General features: G+C 39.6%; 1 protein-coding gene across 1 annotated transcript in view; it reads left to right on the forward strand.

Annotated features, from left to right (window-relative positions):
- Positions 1 to 12,261: 12,261 nt before the first annotated feature.
- The window catches only part of trpm2 (transient receptor potential cation channel, subfamily M, member 2), an 84,538-nt gene continuing 74,111 nt past the window's right edge, over positions 12,262 to 22,688 (forward strand). The window contains exons 1-5 of the mRNA XM_031893563.1: positions 12,262 to 12,279; positions 12,613 to 12,660; positions 13,038 to 13,214; positions 13,813 to 13,901; positions 18,019 to 18,190. Coding sequence (XP_031749423.1) covers positions 13,077 to 13,214; positions 13,813 to 13,901; positions 18,019 to 18,190 — 399 coding nt within the window. The 5' untranslated portion in view covers positions 12,262 to 12,279; positions 12,613 to 12,660; positions 13,038 to 13,076. The remainder of the gene's footprint in view (positions 12,280 to 12,612; positions 12,661 to 13,037; positions 13,215 to 13,812; positions 13,902 to 18,018; positions 18,191 to 22,688) is intronic.

Genomic DNA, 22,688 nt, shown 5'->3' on the forward strand with positions numbered 1-22,688 from the left:
GTAGGAGCGGTCGGGCAGGGGGAGCACCACAAGGGTCGGGTCTGGGCCGCCGGGGCCCACTAGAGCAGGAGCCCACCAGGATTTTTCCGACCCTGATGTCATCAAATAACAACCCAAAAATCAGGTAGTTTTCAGTTGTTTTGTGATTCATACATTTTAATGCCCTAAATTCACACTGACACCAATGCAAAACAATGTTTGGGAGATTTTTTACCAGATTTCCAATGACCAGCATATCTGGAAGGCAGTACTGGCAGGTTTTCCCACTTGCTAAAATTCAGGACAGTAACAGCATGTGCCATTAGCCCAAAGCAGAACAGTGAAAGCAGCATAGAAACATGGCTTTCCTATCAGTTTAGGCAGCTGAAACCTTCAACCGAGGTATCAGGGAGCTGTTATCTTGTTACCTGCCCATTCTGTTGATAGGCTGCTGGGGGAAAGGGAGGCAGTGACATTACTCTAAAGGGGCCATACATGTTTGGTGATGTTGCCAAAAAAGCATATCTTCTTTTGTCATCCAATGGAAGAGAAAGGCTGAAAAAAATTATGTGGCTGCAGGGGCAATGTGTAAACCTGCGGTAGACTTAATGTCAGTAGCCAATTTGCCACGACAAACCAAAGCCATGACAAATTGGTTATGAGAACTATGGCCCTTTCTGTTTCTGCAAGGATGGCACTATGGTTGAAGATCTGGGCAGCAGATATGACCTCAAACACAGCTTTATGTAGGCTTCAGTTTGACGGGAGAATGCTGTTTGGAAAAGGGCTAGATTATATTTTGAGCTGTATTAAAAGGGGTATAGATTCACGGGAGGAGGGGGTTATTCTTCCCCTTTACAGAGCGCTGGAACGGGACATTATTGAGTTAGAGAGGGTCCAGAGAAGGGCAACTAAGCTGGTAAAGGGTATGGAAAGTCTCAGTTATGAAGAAAGACTGGCCAAGTTGGGTCTGCTTACACTGGAGAAGAGGCGCTTAAGAGGTGACATGATAACTATGTATAAATATATAAGGGGATCATATAATAACCGTTCTAATGCTTTATTTACCAGTAGGTCCTTCCAACGGACACGAGGGCACCCACTCCGTTTAGAAGAAGGGAGGTTCCATTTAAATATTCGGAAAGGATTTTTTACAGTGAGAGCTGTGAAGTTCTGGAATTCCCTCCCCGAATCAGTCGTGCTGGCTGATACATTATATAACTTTAAGAAGGGGCTGGATGGATTCTTAGCAAGTGAGGGAATACAGGGTTATGGGAGATAGCTCTTAGTACTAGTTGATCCAGGGACTGGTCCGATTGCCATCTTGGAGTCAGGAAGGAATTTTTTCCCCTCTGCGGCAAATTAGAGAGGCTTCAGATGGGGTTTTTTGCCTTCCTCTGGATCAACTAGTAGTTAGGCAGGTTATATATAGGCATTATGGTTGAACTTGATGGACGTATGTCTTTTTTCAACCCAACTTACTATGTTGCTATGTTACTATATAATTTCAAAGTATTCTGGAGGCAAGAGTCTCTTTTTACCCCAGGATAAGAGGGTCATTTGATAAGAATTCTAGGAGGAAGACGGACTTTCTTACAGGCCAGGCAAGGAGTACATGCACAATCCATCAGGTCAATCTTCCACATTATCATCATCTTCTTTTTTTCAAGGCAGAAGATCTAGAGGAGACCAGTCCCAAAAGAGAGGGAGGAAGTCCTTCTGACTTGAGGACAGTCCAATCTCATCAGTTGGGCGCAAGGTTGGCATTTTTCTGGGATATCTGGACAATGGAAATCCAAGACATTTTGGTTCTGTCAATAATAAAAGAATACAACCTGGAATTCAGAGTGATTCCAAGAGTTTATTCCTTTTGCCCTACCAAATTTCCAAAGAGAGATTCTTCAGGAATATGTATCCCAACTGTGTCCCAAAGGTCCTATTGTGCCGGTTCCTTAAGAGGAGAGAAGACAGAGAATTTATTTGTCTCTTTTTCTGATCAGAAAGGTTTCAGGAAAATTCAGACCTGTTCTCGATAGTAGAAGAGTCAACAGATTTTTTTCAACAAGTCATTTCAAATTGGAGTCTCTATAACAGTTTCCAGAACATTTTCAAAAGTTCTAGTGGTGCTTAGCTCAGAGAAGAAGGGATCCAGATATATTTTTATCTGAATGACATTCTGCTGGTGGCTCCATCTTTTCAACACTTAACAGACCACAGAGATCAGGTCCATACAAGTCCTTTCAGTTGGATCATAAACAAAGGAAAAAGTCAATTGGCACCATCTCAAAGTATTGTCTACTTGGGGGAGGCCTTAGATACCAGGAAGAATCTGACCTCTTTGCCAGTGGCCAGAATGCCCAGGATATTTTAAGAAACAGTAAACATTTGCAGTCATTCTTCTCTGGCAGCAAGGGGGGTGGAATCCTTTTTGGGTCTTCTAAACTCGACCATAGAGTTGGTGAAGTGGTCCAGATGGCATACCAGGCCTTTGCAAAGCCATCTCCTTAAGTATTGAAATATAAACAATCAGAATTGGAATCGGTCAATTCTGATAACTCTCAGGTTAAAGGCCCAGATCGAGTGGTGGATAAGGAGGAGCAATGTTCAGGTAGGGTTCCCGCTTCAGAATCACTCATGGCGGAACCTGTTTATGGATGCATCAGCGAAGGGCTTGGGTGCTCATTTGAACCAGTGCTCCAGGCAGGGGAAATGGTAGAGAGATCTGCCCGCGGTAACGTCAAGCTTGAATCAAGAATCCAGAATCAATTGGAAGGAGCGAGTCTGATTGTCCATTCGGACAATCAGACAGTGGTAGCCTATATTTAGAAGCAAAGGGGAACCAGGAGCAAGAGACTTATGGTGGCAGTGACTACCATTCTTACCTGGGCTCAGAGACATTTATGCGACTTAACAGCATGTTACATTCTAGGTCCCCAGAACCTCTGTATGGACTACCCGAGCAGGAACCCACTCAGCTAGGGGGAGTGGGAGCGGGAGCTCAATCAGCAGATTTTCACTCTGATTGTGAACAGATGGGGGTTGCCCCAGATAGATGCAATGGTGTCACAAAGGAATGCGAAGCTACCAGTTTTTTTCTCAAGGTTATTTTGTCTTCAAGCCACGGGGATGGTTGCTTTGGCCCAGGATTGGAGGGGGACATTGATTTATGTGTTCCCTCCCTCTCCTTTGATCTTGCCAGTCCTTCTGAAAGTGCGGCAGGAGAAGGCAGAGGTTGTAATGATAACTCCATTTTGGCCATGCAGGCAGTGGTTCCCTTTGTTATGGAGGATGGCAAAGGGTAGGCCTTGGAGGCTGCCATTGAGGAGCGAACTGTTGCACCAGGGACCAGTTTGTCATCCAGGACCTCAACTGTTAGGTCTGACAGCCTGGAGGCTCAGCGGCTAAGACTGAAACAGTAAGGATTTTCAGAGGCTATGACGGAAACAGTCAGTCAAGGGATCGACGTCTGGGGATATTTTATCAGATGGGAGTCGACAGTTTAGCAAATCCTTCTTTTTCTCTAGTCAAGCTTGGATCTGGGCCTTAGTTTCATTACACTGAAGGTGCAAATATCAGCATTGTCCTCATATACTGGCCAGAGGTGGGCAGAAGACACTCTTGTCAGGCGGTTTTTGAGGGCAGCAATTAGGATCAATTCACCAGTAAGGCCTACTCGTCCATCATAGGACTTGCTTACAGTTTTGGAGGCTTTTATGTCTGATCCGTTTGAGCCAATGCAATCAGTCTCTGTATGGGAGGTCACACTCAAAATCATTTTGCTGGTGGCTGTAACTATGGCCAGGAGAACAGGGGTGCTGCACGCACTCTTCTGTGAAGAGTCATACTTAAGATTTCTACCAGACAGAGTGGTTCTTAAACCAGTAAGGGATTTTCTGCCAAATGTAGTCTCTGATTTCCATTTAAATAAGGAAATTATTCTGCCCTCCTTCTTTCCTAAACCTTCCTGTCAGCAGGAGATTTTGTGGCATAATTTGGATCTGTGCAGATGTCTGCCTATTTACTTGAGAGTAAGGATTTCAGGAAGAAAGATAGGTTGTTTGTCATCCTGTTTGGCCAGGAAGGGTCAAGCAGCTTCTTCATTGACTACTGGCAGAGGTATAGTATTGGCCATTTCTAAAGCATACACAGTCTCAGACAAACCCATTCTTCAGTCTCTTAAGGCACATTCGACCAGAGTTATTGTGGCATTGTGAGCATTTGAAGCAGGAATGTCTATGGATTAAAGCAGCTGCCTGGTCATCAGGCAGGCCGTTTGTCAAGGTTACCATCTGGATGTCAAAGCAGTGTCAGAATCAGAAGCCTCATTTAGGGGCTCAGTTCTTAATAATATAGGGAAAAAGTAAAAAAAAAAAGTGCATGAAATTTTAGGGGTTGGAGGATTGGCCAGGAAAATAAAAATGAAGGTACCGTATATACTCGAGTATAAGCCGAGTTTTTCAGTACCAAAAATGTGCTGAAAAAAGCACCCTCAACTTATACTCGAGTATATGGATTTGAAAGTAAGAGTCTGGCAATCACATCGCAACCCCCCCCCCCCCCCCGTGGACGGACGCACCCACTCACACGCACTCACACGGTCGGATGCTGCGCACCCCCCCGCCTGTTACTGCCTCTGTATCAGAAGAGCTGTCATCTCGCGAGCCGCACGGATGCATGGACAGACCCAACCAAATCACATCGCAACCCTACCCCCACCCCTCCCCCGTGGACGGACGCACGCTCGTGCACGGATGTGCGGACGGATGCATGTATGGACGCGATGCTGTGCACCCCCCCTCCTGTTACTGCCTCTTTAACAGAAAATCTGGCATCACGCGAGTCACACAAACGTCTCTTACACCGCGCTTATAAAACTGCAAGTTTTTACAGCCTTTCTTCCTCTTGCTAATTGTAAAAATAATATATTGAAATATTCTGTATGTGACCAATACTTGTACAGTATGTCATATATTATATTGCCAGCATGTCCCTACTTAAAGTGTCAACCACTTCTATGATTGGACCCCTAGTGCAACTGTTTCATGGAAATAGCAAGACCTTAATGGAGAGCACTGTTAAACTGGGTCCAAGTGGTGTCATGGAAAACAGTTCTCTAATGACCTTTATGTTTCTCCACATAACTAAAGGGGGATATTATTCCTATAATGCGTATTCTTACGCATTCATATATCTGGTCTGCAGTATTCTAGCAGCACAGCTTCTCTCCCAGCATGCCTCAAGTGCTTCTTTCATGGACCGCAGGATCAGGATTATTTGGAAAGGAATATGCTAAGGAAGACAGAATATTATTTTTTAAGAACCTGATATATTTTCAGATAGTAAAAAGACAGACCTTTGGCAGGAAATTAATTGCCTTAGTGTATCAGCAGCTCTATAGTACTGTCTATCATTCTGTTATTCACTATACAGTTTACCTAACATTCATTCATTTTGGCAGTTGACTGTATTTTGTATTTTTGTTTTGTATTTTTTAGTTTGTATTTCAGTGTGTGAAACATATTAATTCTGCCATATTAATAAAGCCTAGGCTTATACTCGAGTCAATACGTTTTTCCAGTTTTCTTAGGTAAAATGAGGTACCTCGGCTTATATTCTGATCAGCTTATACTCGAGTATATACGGTAATTAAACACAAGAATTTACCTTTTTCTCTTTCTGTGCCTGGTGAAGCAGGAGCTGGAAACAGTGTGAGAGCCTGCTAGATTTTGATAGTTTTTTCCTAAACTTCATTATTTTATTTTGTGTGTGATTGAGCAAGAGTGAGTCCGCTGGTAATCCCTACAATATATATATGTTAAAAAAATTAACGTGTTGTAATCCAGAATTATTTTGCTTTGTATGTATAATTTCAAAGTTTAGGGACTTCTGCCACAAAAGTTGAAATTAAAGTTTACAGTATTTAATTGGCACTTGTGGTTATTGCACTGGGACATTATTTCAGAATAATTCATAAATTATTAGGCTCCTGCCATTATGGTTCGGTAACCACAATGAGCTGTTTGATTGTCAAACATAAATATACACTTTTAGAGATTTGTTCACATTTAGAACAATTATTGGCGTCATTAAAAATCAAGAAAATCTATTAGAGCATACACTGTGCCATGTGTCTAGTAGACCTGTTTTAAAATTAATAAAAAAAAATAATCACTGAAGCATTTCTCTATTTTGAAAAAGAAATATTGCAATAATAAGCAATGACTTGCACATTTAGTGCATCAGTAAAAAAATAATTTACCTATATAATAACTGTACAGACATTTAAAATAAGAGGGTACTGGCAGGTAAATTAGCTTAATGGACATAATGTTACAGTGACATTTTCTGCCAGTTTGGAATAAGGAATTTTTTAGGTTGATCTACATAGGCCCAGAAAAGCCCCAGAAAAAAAATTTAGTTTACTAATAATCTGTGTCTTGCAATTTTTTTTTATTCATAAAACCCAACATTTTAGATAAAATATAAATATTTTACAACTACTAAGAAAATGTAATCACATGGAATCATATATGAGTTACTCTATAACTCGTGCACACTGCTTCTGCACTTAAAAAAGTGCTATCGTTTTTATGTGTCTGCAAAATTACATTCAGTTGAAGGGTGCCCTTTTTCCTGCCTGTGTTGTGCCCATCATAATGTGAACACATGTATAAAATGTACAAATACAGTTGATGCCTTGCACCTAGCAGCAAAAACATTTTGTAATTGTTGTGGGGGGGAAACGTAGTTCATTGTATTGATATGCTGAAATGGACAGCTCATGTTAATTGTACCTACATTCTCTTTAGAGCAGCACAGCAAAGGTAGTTTTATCTAACCTTCTAGTAGCTGCAAGGTCTGGTTCTGCCATAATCCTTGTGGTATCTGGAGTAGCTGCATTACCCAGAGCATGTATTCATAACACTGATCATGTTCCTGTAGATTACTGTGCTCTGGAAATGTTACTGCCTGCCCTTCCTTGGTTAATGGAATTCGCCATGCCCTCTGCAGCCTTGCAGCTAATGTCCCTTCAAAGCATGATCTTGTCCAATACCATATGTGCATGCAGGCCCAATACCCGCAGGTCTGGTGTGTTCGGGCTGACCTTGACACATCACTGGTGGCTTGTGGGTGGGTTCAGCTCTTCTGCTCTTTTTCACTACCGTATACCATTCAGTCTGAGTGCCGATAAATGAAACAGCAAATAGACTGTGAGAAAGCTGCTGGACATGAGAAAATTTAATTGTATAAGTTTGTCCGCCTTCAGTGGTTTGCCACAGAGTGTCCTTAAATAAGCAGCATATATGTTTGTGCTAAAATGGGCAAGATCCTTCTGTTATGGGTGAATCTGTACAGCAAGGGATAACCTGTAGATTTGTGCACCTACTTCGTAGTCAGGGCAGTTTTAAGGTAAACTGCATTCTTGGCTACATCTCCAGAGCGGGTCTTATCACCTACTATGTACTGTGTTATTGTTTTACTGTTGTAGAGCCCATCTGCAAGCACAACCCCCCTGAAACCCCCTGTTCTTTCCCAAGACTTTGCTATACCCCTACGATTAACTTCCTGTTCTCCCTTCTGCAGAGCCTTGATATAACGTGTTTGTTAGAGTTTATAAAAACTCTCCCAATCACATAGAATCCTTGATAAATAAACTTTTTCTACCCCAAATGACCTTCGGATTCTGAATTTTGAACACTTACATAATAAGAGCTCATAATGTAGAACTGTAATGATGACAAAATATATTGAAATTGGCTGGGGTAAGGTGTTAAAACAATTAATAAAAAGGTGTTAAACAATCACCTGTATGTGATACAATACTGTATGATAACATGGGTATATTGAAATCAAATTTGTGCATTAGTGTATCACATTAGATGTACATTAGTATTTTTCATCTAATAAACATTGTAAGAATGGATTCACTGCAGGTACTGTTGCTCAAAATAATTTGTATAACTACTTGCCCACATACACAGACAATATCACTCATACCAGTGCACTTAAAGGATAAGTAAGGGTTTTATTTTAAAATTCCCTAAAATTACTCTTAACAGCCCCCAGAATAATACACCTTCTCTCCCTGCATGCAGAATTTTTTTTTGTTTATATTTATTACAAGCAGCTGAACTGCAGCTCTTTTACTGACTTCCTAGCATGAAGCTCTGCCCCCTTTTTCTTTTTGAGTGTTCAGAAAGCAAAAAGGTGCTTTGTATTAGACAAGGAAGTCAGTAGGGGAACACAGGGCTTTAAGGGCTTGTGAGTAAGAGCCCTTAAAGGAGTAGGAAAGTCATTTTGGCATTTTACTTCCAATAGATTTGCCACATTAGTGCAAGCTAGAACAATATATTTATTCTGCAGAAACCATTACCATACCTCAGTAAACATCTTTAGAAGCTTTCTCCGTTTGCTTAAGATAGCAGCTGCCATTTTAAGTAGCTTCCTTCCTAAAAGTCTAGCTCAGATCACACATTCCTAAGGGAGGGAGAAGGGAGTTCTTAGCATTCTGGTGGGAGGAGGGTGCAGGAGAGAGGAGAGAACTGCGCAGACTCTGGCCACGGGAATTAAGGATGTTTCTGAGAGAGGACGTCACTGGAACATCATGTTTACAAAAAAAGAGACAAGAAATCCTGTGTTTCTTTTGATAGCAGACTCAGTGCAGCATTACTGTAAGTGCTTACATAGACCTTTCTGATAAAGCTTACGTAGTGTAACACTAGTTTGGCTATGGAATAGTTAATACCAGGCTAGTATTTAGGTAAGCATGGGTTACATGCGACTCCCTTAAACAGGATGGGCCTTCGCTTAGGTGGAAGAGACCTGGATGGAGCTGAGGGTGTAGTTTAACTATAATACAAGGTTATTGTCCAAGACACAATGGTAAGCAGGGTTGCCAGATACTCACACACAAGCAGAGGTAGATGTTACTTGACAGTACACTCTGAGGAAGAAGAGAGGGTGTACACCATTTTATCCCACCTCTTGGTAGAGTCTGGGCAGGGTAAATACACCTTTCAGCTTGATACCCCTGTGAAGGCAGCCTGGTAAGATATCTTGTCCTTCAGGTTGATAACCTCTAGTATATGAGTCCTCCGGGTGAGTAGGGATCAGGGTTTATTCTAACTTGTCACTATCTCTACAACATTGCCGGATAGGAGAATACTCTCAGAACTAACTCTCCTTTGTTGGGGCTAATAAACTGCCCTTACTAGAGCTAACTATATCACTTTCCTAGAAAGTGCTATGACAGACCTGCTGTGCTTGCTAACCTTGTTCATGGGGCCCTGTCCCCGACTTCTCCAGAGGGGATGGTATCCTCTGGGGTAAAAATTGCTTCTGGGGCCTATGTTCTGCTCCCAGGCTCAATGGAGGAGACTAGAAGAGAGAAGGCAGCCAAAGAGGAGGCCAGACCTCCTTGTCAGACACTATATCAGTCTGCAAGGGGTATGGTCAACCTGACTAAACCAATAGGGCATAGTTACATAACCAAACCTAAGTACAAAGAGCTTTGCCCAATAACAGTATAGATATGTGAACAGGTAGAATTTAAAGCCACAGGTGAGCTAAACCCTATGGGTCCCTACATTAGTTCTTACCTTTCCTTCTCCTTTAAAGAGATGCAGTTCAGCTGCTGTAATAGAGAAACTAAATAAATCTGCAGCGAGAAAGGTATGTTATTCTGGGGACCGTACAGAATAATTTAAGAGATTGAAAAAAAAAGGTTTACCTATTCCTTAACTAGACAATAGGGCTGATTCACTAAAACGTGCGTTATTTATAGCATGCGCTAAAATTTTTCTCGTCTTAACGCACGATTCACTAAAAGCATACTTGTGGTAGTTTACGCGCAATGCTTCTTGCGTTATTTTAATTTGTGCGGTATTTGACGGAACGAGCGCTAATCAACACACCGCATACAAATATTTGCAGCGTGTGAAAAAACGTACGCCATGTTGGCCATACATGTTATTACTTTCGTAAAATTACTGTACTGAAAATGACCATTTCCCTGCAAACTGGAGGCTGCATCAGTCTAGGGCCAACACATACTTGAATAAATCCCACTGCAAAGTCCATATTTTATTGCCAAAAGCTCATTAACTGTACTTTTACTTAATTTTCGCGTCTATTTTAACGCAAAAAAGCGTGCAATAAAAATTAACGCACTTTAGTGAATCAACCATCATGTAGGATATTGATTTTTACCTCTACAGCGATGCAGGGTACTGTTAGGTCTAGGTGTCATATATCAGTCCTGATATGTTAGCTAAGAGCACTTGGTACTCTCTGGTAATGCTGTGTGATCCAGCAGAAGAAGTTGAAAAGGATCATGAAGTCCATTTACAGGTTTCTAGCCCTGTTTGCTGGCAGTTCTATCCAGTCCCTACACATGTTCAATAAAGTACAGATTTGTAGCAATTCTAAGGGCTCATTTATATTCAGAATTGCGGTAAATTGGATGCAGAAGAATGCACTTGGGCTATAAGCAAGGTAGCCTTGCTTAACCCAGTGATCCACAGCTTGTGCATTCTAAAACATGTGCAGACTTGGGGGCATTCCAGGGCATGCACAATTGTCATTCCCTATACAAATGAGATGCAGAAGAGCAATCAAAGTCAATTAACATTGTAGAATACATGCAGGAAAATAAAAAACACCATAGTGAGGAAAGTAAGAACAGGCATCTAAAACAGTGACTGTGCTAGGACTGATGCCCAGTAACCAGTGGAGTGTCAAAATGTGCTGTGTTAGCACAGGTCTAATGGAGAACAACAGCTGCTGAAACATGAATGTAATGCTTAGTACATACATAAACCCAAAAGCTGTAAACCAGTGAATTCAAATGGGGCAAGGTGGAAAATGTTAAAAAGACCAACAACTAGGCCTTAAACCGCAGTCAACACCTATAGGCTCTAGTTTTCTCTCTTCTTCTAGCTGGATATTTTGCTTAACCCACAGAACAAACAGAAGAAAACTGTGCCAACAAATGGATTATAATAGGCGCCTATGCAGGTCAGTTGGAGGAGGACCTAATCAATGTGCTGATGTGGTCCTCGTCTGATGGTTTGTTTTTTTTTTAACTTTCCCAATAGATATTTGTCCAATTTTTGGCTTTTTATCTGTTAGTGAGGGCCCATAAATGGTAAATAAGCTGCCAATTCAGAAGGGGTGAAATCGGCAGCTTAAACCTGCCCTTTGTTGGCCAGCTTAAAATGAGGGCACACAGGAAGGGAACAATGCAGCAGAAAGAACAGTGACAGTTTTGTCTGTATGAGCGAGCAGAGAAGCATTCCCATATGTGTTTCCTACAGGATCACCAGTAGAACAAAACCAATTTCCTGAAGGTAGGGACACACATTTGAAAAGATCATTTAGCACTGATTTAATTACTATTAGTGACATGCTTTTAGTGAATAGCATGTGGTAAATGCTGCATATCTTTCACCCACCTGGCTACACCATAGTTGCAGGCATTTAGGAATTGATGTGGAAAGGATAGTACACTTTGGTATGTATATTTCACTTGGCTTGGCAGGGAGTAATAGAAGAACAGGAACAGCACCTCTTGTCTTTGTAGATTAAAATGCCTTTATTGCAAAGTTTTCTGGGGCAAACAACAACAGCAGCAATGTTTCAGGTCACATAAGACCTATTATCAAGCTTTTATCGAGCTTGATAAAAGGTCTTATGTGACCTGAAACGTTGCTGCTGTTGTTGATTGCCCCAGAAAACTTTGCAATAAAGGCATTTTAATCTACAAAGACAAGAGGTGCTGTTCCTGTTCTTCTGTACCAGGATATGCCGATGGAAAGTGACCATTAGGGAACCTGCACTACTTCTAACTAATCACAAGGTTTGGTGCTGACTACTACTCTCCAAATTAGCAGGGAGTAATAGACATTACTACTTGTCATTGCATGATGTTTATCAAAACTTGAACTTTCATCAAATTACACATAGTTTCTACAGCATGGGTAAAAATGTATTGCAAAGATGTGAATTGCCCTTTAAGCAAATGAACCCTCTTGTTTCCTTTATAAATATTTTTTTTTACTTTTTAATGTCACTTGTATGATTAATACAGTACATCTGTTGGGAGGGGAATATTCCAGATTATCTAAAAATAGAATATCTTGTGTTTTAGAAATTGATTCTAAAATATAATTTTGTTATCTTGTGCATAAGGGAGAAATTTTCCGTCTGTTACGCTTCCTACAATGATCATGCATTCCTGAGCTGATGCAGATTTACTGGATGCTCCATTACAGCAATGCTGAGATTGCATTTACAGAGGAGGTAAGATCACAAAGGCTTACAGTATATTGTCTAACAAATATATATACAAAAAACAGCTTTTGAATCTTAGTCAAAGACTGAGACTGATCTGCACAGCTAGATATTTTATACATTTTTTTCATGTGCCAGATTTTAGCTGATAGTCTATTTCTGCTGCAGTGTATGACTCTGCTTGGCCTTGTGCCAGAATCTGCCCTAAAATGCCGTATGTTGGACAGCGTATTGGCTAATGCATCTGAAAATTGTTTTGTTCCATTGATCTCATAAATTAGTGAAAAAAACATCACAGGAGCTGTGCTTTAAAATCCATCTTTAGAAATGTGTTTTTTATAGCTAGAAGCATCCTGAGATATCTGAACAAGAGGAGAGTCAATGACAAAGGTATGGATTTAAACAAAAATCATTTATATATCTGCTGAAGTGCTGTGCCTATATTATTTTGCTCAAGCTTTAAATAAATGCACTGTAATGTTTGTTTTTCCTAATATTAACTTGAGAAACAAACCATTCTATTATTTTCTCTGTTACTTTAGACTTCACTGTGCCTTCATTATACTGAAGGTACTTTATGGTAAAGAACTATAAAGGTTTGTGGAATGATTTTCATGCTCAAAAGTCTGAGTTTGATAGAACCAGTTTAAGGATTGTAAAATTTCATATGATAATAATGTATCTGAACACACTCTTCCTAACTATCATACTGCTAAATATTGCAAATGTCTTACTTCACATTTCTATGTCTTCTTTTATGTGAAAAGCTTATTATCGTTTATGCCATTAGAAGCTGGGAATGAAAAATGTCTTCTCTGGAGATTAGCATTAGTCAACAAGAAGATACTAGATTTAAACGAATTGCAGATGTAGTATCCAACTTGAAGCACACAAACAAAATAAGAAGGAAAGCAGCACGTTTTTCTCCCCTCGCTGAGCAAAAGGTATCATGTGGCAAAAATAGGAATTAACAAGCTTCAATTAGGAACACATCACATAAAAGTAAAAGTGCAATTTTCAGATTGCAAATCACCTTTTTTTTAACCTACAATGCAGCATTTCCCCCTAGGCTTCCAGAGTTAAAGCATTTGCATGCTAAGTTACCCCCACCATAACCTGTGAACAATGCACCAATAAGTGAGTTAATTGCGGCAAGCTGGGAATTCACTTTCAGCAAGTCAGGTACAGGGTTCGCTTACGTGCACGTGTGGACGCCCAGTACCATTGAGAATGACATCAGTGCGCTCTCAATTTTGTACTCCTTTTTAGCTCTTTGCAATTGCAAGGTATAAATAAACCTTTGCACCTGTGATACTAAACATTTAAATCACAGTATGCATAGTTAGTTATCATACTACATTATAATTAATTAAATTGTTATGAGTAGTCCTACATTGTTTATTTATGTTTTAATATTGTATTGTTCCCCATGTATTATAGTAATGTATTGTTTCAATGTACAGTAATTCCTATATAAGCAGTGCTATATAAATAAAATAGATATATACATCCAAACATTATTGATTCACAAACATTTTACAGCAGGAAAACCTATCATCTTGGATTTCAGAAAACATCAAAAAGAAGGAGTGTGTCTATTTTGTGAAAAACCCTTGCATTTCTGATTTGAGGTAAGTAACATTATTTTGCTGCCCCTGCCATTCATATTTGTCATGTTTTATCCTGGAACCTAATGATATGTGAGAAATAAGATGCTATAAAATGCAAGCATTAGGGCAATTTTCAGATATATTATCAAAACCGCAAGTTTAGTAAAATTTTGTGCGGTTAGTTGGGAGTAGGAAGACATGCTCTTCATATGGCAGATGATATATAGCTGTATTGAAGTCCCTGTTTGCCTAAGTTCACAGAGATATTTCCTCAGGCTTAAAGGATTTAGTAAAAGAACTGCACTCTGATCTATAAAATTTGGGGGAATGTACATCCCATCTTTACACAGATAATTCTTCCATTTGTCCTCATCGAATGTTAGAGGGCTCACTTACTAACACAGGAGTTAATTTGCACCAATTGTCACTAACAATTAGATATTTCACTTTATAGTAGCAGACTTTTTTTCTAAAACAAGTTGCTGGTTGGTTGCTGTTGACAGATTGTGAAATTTAGCACTTATGTTTGTAAATCACCCCTAAACTTTGCTCATGTTAGAAACCTGGTGGTTTAATTACAGAACCCAATAGGTTGAGGCTATAGACAGGAGATTTAAATGAGAAATAGAAGCTAAAAATAAATATGGGTAGAAATTATGATTTTATATACTGTACCTACTGCACCAGCCTATAGTTTCAGAATCTTTATAACTGTAATGATTCAGGTCTTTAAACTTATGCATTGGGGGTCATCATATTGGATTTTGTTAGGAGTGTCAGTGGCAGTTACAAGCTCAGTGTGTTCTGGGCAGCTTGAGAAGCTAAGCTTAGCGGCTGTCTTGAATTATAAAGCAGAAAATTTGGACATGGTTTGCATGTCCTATAAGTTGTTGCTACAGGGCTGATTCTTAAATTGTGATGCAAATTAAACTGGTTGCAGAGCTGTCATGTAATGAGAATCTGAATTAATTACTTATCAGCCTTGTATTGTGACTTTATATTGTATATATGTAGTATGTTGTGAGACGGTTTCTCATCTTAGGTAACTGACAGCATCACAGAGCATGTGTTGTGAATCAGCAGAAAAGAAGATGGAAATCTACTGGGTCATCTTCGGATTCACATATATTCTCTGGCTGCCTGGGGCAGGCACAGAACCCCATAATATGCAGTATTTGAAGCCTACATCTTTGTTAAGCTTTAGTTTTCCTTTAAACACAGAAAGACTGATTTAGAGGGCAAATTTGTAAAAGAAAGGGCAAGGGAGAATGTTTAACAACCAATATGTATGGATCACATGGATGGATCCCCAAAAATAGTCTATCTTGACCAGCTGTACTTTTTTATCAATCTGTTGAGACCGAATATCAGAGAGTACTTTCTGACTGACAAAATCTATAGGACTCTACATTATCCTTTCATGGGGAGATTTATCAATAATTATAGTTGTGATTTTGCTATGAATTGTACAAAACCCTTTTATTACAATTAAGATTTTCTGTTATTTTGTGTGATTCAGTTAAAAAAAAAAACCTTGTAACATAAAACCTGTTTACGGGCAACTAAGTTGGCAATGAAGAAAGACTGGTCCAGTTGGGTATGTTTACACTAGAGGAGAGGCACTTTAAGGACATGTAAACCCTACATTTTCCTACCATGTATATGGGCACATCTCCCTCACCCACACCACATCATTTGCATTGCATATATCCCCTCTATTTGCCAGCACTATAACATTTTCCTAAAACAAATAGTAGCTTTCATCTGGCACCACTGTCCCTCTGCCACCTCATCAATGACATTTATAGATGCAAACAGCACATATCTGCTGTAAAGTTTATGCAGTGAAGAATGCAGGCTTACACAGGCAGAACCTACTTTGATGAAAAGTGGATTGACCACTGTAACGTTTAAACTGAGCTCAGGGCAGGAGTTAAGGAGAAGAACCATGTTTCTCCACCAGAGCTAGAGCAGAGTTTCTAAGGAAACCAGCAGTGCCGTCTCTTCACTGGCTGCTCGACTGGAGGGTGTGTTTGGTAACCTGATTTGAGAAGAACTGGGCATGCTCAGTTAGGCAAGAGTCAAAGTCAATTCCTAAGGGTGGGGGGCAAGAGTATTAGAGGAGGAAAAGGAATCGTAAGTGATTAAGGGGGTTCTGCAGCCTTCCTATTAACCTTTGATCAACAGGAGTGGCAGTTATTTAAAGATTTCAAGAGGCTGTTTACTGATTAATTTTTTGTGGGGGGGTTTACATGTCCTTTAAAGGAGAAAGAAAGGTAAAAAAACTAAGTAAGCTTTCCCGAATGGGAAAAATTCGGATTGGATACGATAATTTCTGAAGATCGCAAATATCAGGAATATGCTTACGAAAAAATCTTATTAGTCACGATAATATCGTATTGGCGATCCGAAAGTCACAAAATTTTCATATCCGAACGATCGTAAAATGCAGGAAAACCTTTCCGACTTTGATCCTTCTGTGCATGATTTTGGAAGCCTCCTATAAGAATCAATGGCACTCTGCAGCTCCAACTTGGCCCTAGGAAAGTCACGATTCCGAAGCTTGAATGAATCCGAAACCTTCATAGTCGTTGTGACAATACGATTTTGATGCTTTTTTACGTACAGTACAAAAAAGTTGCGTTAAAACGCTGAAAAAATCGGCAAAAATACGCAAGGTACGAAAAAGTTGCAGAAAACACGAACGGTCCGAACGATCGGGCTGTTCGTGGATTGATAAATCTCCCCCATAGTCTTACACACTGAGCATGTTCACTTGGTCTCCGTGTCTGTGCAGGAGTGAGGCATTATGGGAACTTTCTATACAGAGCTCAGCGTTTTTTTTCCCTATGAGGAGGCTTCTGATCATCTGAACAGTTGAAATATGGGGAGACTTAAGGGCACTATTGAGACACCTGAAGGTATGCCTGCAGCTTGAGATTAACACTTTACTAGCCTTTCCTTCTCCTTTAATGGAAGATATAAAAATATGAGGAAAAATATAATGAACTCCCTAATGCTTTATTTACCAGTAGGTCATCCATACCAGTAAGAAAAGAAAAGGTTCTTTCTTATTATTCACAAATGGATTAGTTGCACTGGCAGATACATTAGATAGCTTCAAGAAGGGTTTGCCCAGAGGCAAATCAGAGAGGCCTCAAATGTTTTTTAACACCCTATAGATCAACTAGCAGTTGGACAGGTGTAATATAGACATAAAAGATTGAACTCGATGGAAACGTGTTGCCTAGCATTGTGCTATTCATGAAGTGCCTTAGCCTAACAAAACAACAGTTTAAAGGATTAAATACTATTGTCTATACAGAAAAGTTAAGTTCAGAATGAACATTCCTTGTATCAAAGCAGTTAACAGAATTTTTGTTTAATTATAAAAATAAAAGTACCGCTACCTTTTTAACTGAATCAACCAAGAATGGTTCTTATTGAGAAAGGTCCATTTATGTAACCTTGCTGCTTTGTTAGCTGATAGTTAAGAATTAAATATGGTTTAAGTATACCCTTTGTTTTGTACAGTCATGGTAATTTGAGTATATTGGTATATTGAGAAACAAGAGATAAGAGCCAAACACAGAAACATGGCCTCTGCATGATATAATAAACAAATCTCAATTATTAAGTCAGAAGACTGTGTTACCATTTCTGTATATATATACATATATATATATATTACTCATATTAGACTACGCACTACACATTAGAACTGCTTTCAGATAAGCTATTGTTTCTCGTACTCCGTGTAACTGGCGGAGTCCAAGTCAGATGTGCGGATTTCTTACTATTGAGTGCTATTCTGATATCTGCCACTATTAGCAATGCAGTGGTCAGGTAGCTGTTATCTTGCTACTATTCCATTGTTCTGCTGATCTGCTGCTGGGGGGAAATATATCAGAGCACAAGTCTCATGGCCGTGGGCACCTGGGAAAGTAAGAACATGTCTAGCCCCATGTCAAAAGTTGGAGGAGCACTATTAACTGATACATTTTGAAAACATAAAATGTTTTCCTATGACAGAATCCCTTGGGATTTGGTATGTGTTGGTTGCACTGAAGTAGATGAGGTAAGGATATCAATTATTTTTCTACCACTGTTGTCTATCTATTATGTCCTTCTTCTACAGAAAAAATGTGTGCATGTGTGGATATACCAAAGATCAGCATATGGATATGGCTATTAGACCACAGTCTTTCGAAAGCAAAGTTTTATGGGATTTCAAAGAGCATATAAAAGAAGTGCCTACAGATGCTTTTGGAGATATCAGTTTTATTGGGCTTGGACCAAGAGTAGGAAAGGTTTGTCTAATTAGTATTTGTTAATATTTTTGTGTAAATGTGATAGAATTTATCCACATCTGTAATATCTTGATGCACAAGCTGCACAAGCCTGCTTGTGTAACAGGATCCTTGGTTCTTAATACAGAAAAATGTTTAGAATCTAAAAACCTCATATCCCCTGAGCATTCCAATAATAAATAGTTTTTGGGGGGATATGATAACTATGTATAAATATATATATATATATATATATATAAGCAGGAACAAATGTCAGCACTCTTAGGGTCTCCACAAACGATCGTTTGTGGAAACCCTAAGAGTGCTGACATTTGTTCCTGCTTGCAAATTTTTGGCTCTAGCACCAAGGTATAATATATACATTATATGGTGTGCTTCCCATTCTGGACTTTATATATATATATATATATATATATATATATATATATATTTAAGAATGACGACACTCACAGGGTTTTCATGAAGAAACAGGCAGGCGTAAGTGGAAATGGTGTGGTTTATTAATCTACATTAATCCATTGGATTCATAAACCACACCATTGTGAGTGCCGTCATTCTTGCATAATGTATGATTGTTCAGCTCTGGAACCGAGATATCGTCTGCCACTTTTGGAGTGCTCCCCATTCCAGAATTATATATATACTGTATATACATATATATATATATATATATATATATATTTGTCCTTGAGTGCACAGACAAAGTAAATGTATACCAAAAAATTATTTCATGACTGGCACACCCTATATAAAAAATCACAACTTTATTGTGAACACATTGCACAAAAGTAGTCAAACTTTTCGGTCCTCAGCAGGACCCTTTTCATATATATGTTGTACTAGGCAATACATAAGATGGCTTCAAGAAGAGGTTGGATGGCTTTTTAGCAAGTAAGGAAATACAGGGTTATTGAAAAAGTTGATCCAGGGAATGGTTTTATTTCCATCTTGGAGTCAGGAAGGAATTTCCTCTGAGGCAAATTAGAGAGGTTTCAGAAGGTTTCTTTTTCCTTCCTCTGTATCAACTAGCTACTATTACCTATAATTTGTTGGACACTTTGGCCCCCTGAAAACAAAATACATGCTCTACGGCTTTATAAATGCTTATAACATCAATAAATTATAGCTAGATTTAGCTAGATTAGAGTATACTTTTCTAAAAAAAAATTCTAAAAAAAAAAGGAGTTTTAACAAATTGTTTGGACGCCATTTGTGCTACATATATCCCCTCCATCTACCAGCACCATCACATTTTCCTAAAACAAATAACAGCTTTTACCAGGCTTTTACCAGGCTTTTACCAGGCAAGATTTTCTCTCTCTTACACATCTTCATTGCTGCAAACAGCACATGTGCACTGTAAAGAAATATTCTATAGGTAAAAGTGATATGATTTACTTATTTATTGGATATGAGAAGTAAAGGAGAGGACTGAACCTAAGCACTATGCCTGATGAGAGAAGGTGAAAGTGAAGTTGTTGATTTCTGGGATGTTATGATTGTTGGAGGGTAGAAAATGGACCATTTGTTTTTCAGATAGGTTTAACTTGAGGTAGTGATGCTACATTCAAGTAGAAATGGCTGGCATTTTGTTCTTTTAAATTTGTTCTTCTAAAAATAATGTATTTTACTTATTACTAACATGATTTTTTCATTATTTAGCAAGTGTAAAAACCATGAAAAATACTAATACAAATCTACGCCATATAAAAGATGTCAAGGTCATGTAGAAGCCAATATGAGCTGTCCTAGGCAATTTGTAACAATCTTTATTTATGTTATAGTTTTAGAAGTTCTCATGAATTTTTTCGTTCATAAGCGCATGATAATTCTTACAAGAACAAGTATTTAAAGGTTTTTGTATTCTTATTTGTATTTGTTCCACATTTTTATTAGTGTGTGCATTTTATATTCAGATCTTTTCATAAATAAATCTTTGTGAGAGTATTTTTGGTAAAAAAATCCATGAAGATTACACAAAATTTGAATTTTTATAAATCTGCCTCCCTGTGTAATACAGTAAAATACACAGTAGAAAGGAGGTCCTTGTGCTGCAGAGATCACTATCCAAGCAACATAAATAGATTTAGTTCCATAAAATAAATTGGGGTCCAATGTAATTCATGGCTCTCCACAAAACATCATAATGAACACTTTTCTAATATAAGATATTTGCTGCCAAGAAATTTTTATTTGTAGGTTCTAGATCAGCATATATAACCCTTAATTGTAAAAAAAAATGCCCACAAATAATATTTACTATATACAGTGGGCATTGCAGGGGGGCACAAGACAGCACATTAATAATAATGGCCTGTGTTTACTAAATGTGAATGTTTAGCTATAAAAATAGCTTAGTTTTACCTTAACACAAAAACAACATATAACTGCTGCTTTATTTGAGAATGGTATGGCCTAATTTGGGAATGGTATGGGGCAATAAAGCCCATGCTCAAAATAGGGGAAATTATAGAATTTTTATAGGCCCGGGTGTGTGCTGTACTCTCATAATTACATAGTTACAGAGGGTTGAAAAAAGACCAGAGTCCATCAAGTACAACTCTTCCACACGCAACCTATACTTACCTATCTATACACTCCTACATAAACCATATATATATCAACATCAATACTAACTTTAGATTTTAGTATCCAATAGACTTCGATACTATGCTTGTTCAAGAACTCATCCAAGCCCCTCTTAAAGACATTAACAGAATCTGCCATCACAACATCACTAGGAAGGGCATTCCACAACCTTAATGCCCTCACCGTGAAAAACCATGTATGCTGCTTCAAATGAAAGTTCTATTCTTCTAATCTAAGGGGGTGACCTCTGGTGTGCTGGTAATTTTTATGGGAAAAAAGAACATCCACTATCTGCTTATAATCCCCTCTAATGTACTTGTACAGAGTAATCACATCCCCTCGCAAGTGACAACCCCAACCGTGACAGTCTAACCTCATAGTTTAAATCTTCCACCCCTATTACCAGTTTAGTTGCACATCTCTGCACTCATTAATATCCTTCTTAAGGACTGGAGCCCAAAACCACTGCTTTTATCCCTTGAGTCAATGCCCTTTTTTATACAAGACAGCACTTTATTTGCTTTAGTAGCCACAGAATGACACTGCCTGGAATTAAGGTCCCCATACACGGGCCGACTATAGCTGCCGATATCGGTCCCTTGGACCGATTCGGCAGCTTATCGACCCGTGTATGGGGAGAGCAGAGCGGCCTGGCCGACCGATATCTGGCCTGAAATTGGCCAGATCTCGATCGGCCAGGTTAGAAAATCCGGTCGGATCGGGGACCGCATCGGCTCGTTGATGCGGTCTCTGAACCGACTGCCCCATAACCAAAAATGTAATCCGATCGTTTGGCCCCAGGGCCAAACGATCGGATTATTTTTTTTTTTTAACTACCGTATATACTCGAGTATAAGCCGAGTTTTCCAGCACTCAAAATGTGCTAAAAAAGGAACCCTCGGCTTATACTCGAGGCAAGTACCAAAATACCTATCCAACCGGGCAATTCATCCTCTCCAGGCATCGGGCGCGCACCGGCCAGCCTTCGCATCCAGCCATCAGATTTATACTGGCCATCCATCTCATCCAGCCTTCCCAGCCATCTCCAGCCATTGGGCGCACACTGGGCAGCCGTCGCATCCAGCCATCAGGTTTATACCGTCCATCCGTCGCATCCAGCCTTCCCCAGCCATGGGCACGCACCGGCCAGCCGTCGCATCCAGCCATCAGGTTTATACCAGCCATCCGTCGCATCCAGCCATTGGGAGCTGTTGCGCAAGCACCCCCCCCCCACTTGACGTGCGACGTGACGTGCGACGCGACGTGCGACGCGACGTGCGTGACGGCTCCCGATGGCTGGATGCGACGGATGGCTGGTATAAACCTGATGGCTGGATGCGACGGCTGGCCGGTGCGTGCCCGATGGCTGGAGATGGCTGGGGAAGGCTGGATGCGACGGATGGACGGTATAAACCTCATTCCAATACAAACTTAACTTGCTTCAGGACATTAACATTTTATAGACCCACTTGTTACAATTTAGATTAAACAAGCTCCACTGCGGCAAGAGTATCTTTACCTGTAGGGGTTTGTATGGGAACTGAGGGGCTAGGAGGGAGAATGATATCTGTGGCACTGTTTGGGTAGGGCTAACAAGGGACAAAAAGAGTGTTTTAGGTCTGTGATAATAAATCATCTGAAACTTTGGAAATGAAATATTTGGAACAGCTGGGAATCCCTCAGTATTTCCTAGTTCCATGGTTAGTATATCAGTCTCTGTGTATCTGCCATCGGGCATTTAGATGGATGGCCAGTTGGACAAGTAATCTGGCGCTGCCCTTACTACTCGGACACAAGCTAGTGTGCAGGTGTGTTAAAAGAAATGGATGCCTAGGCTTATACTCGAGTCAATAAGTTTTTCCAGTTTTCTTTGGTAAAATTAGGTACCTCGGCTTATATTCGGATCGGC

The sequence above is a fragment of the Xenopus tropicalis genome, chromosome 9, assembly GCF_000004195.4.
Source record: "Xenopus tropicalis strain Nigerian chromosome 9, UCB_Xtro_10.0, whole genome shotgun sequence".
Taxonomy (NCBI): Eukaryota; Metazoa; Chordata; class Amphibia; order Anura; family Pipidae; genus Xenopus; species Xenopus tropicalis.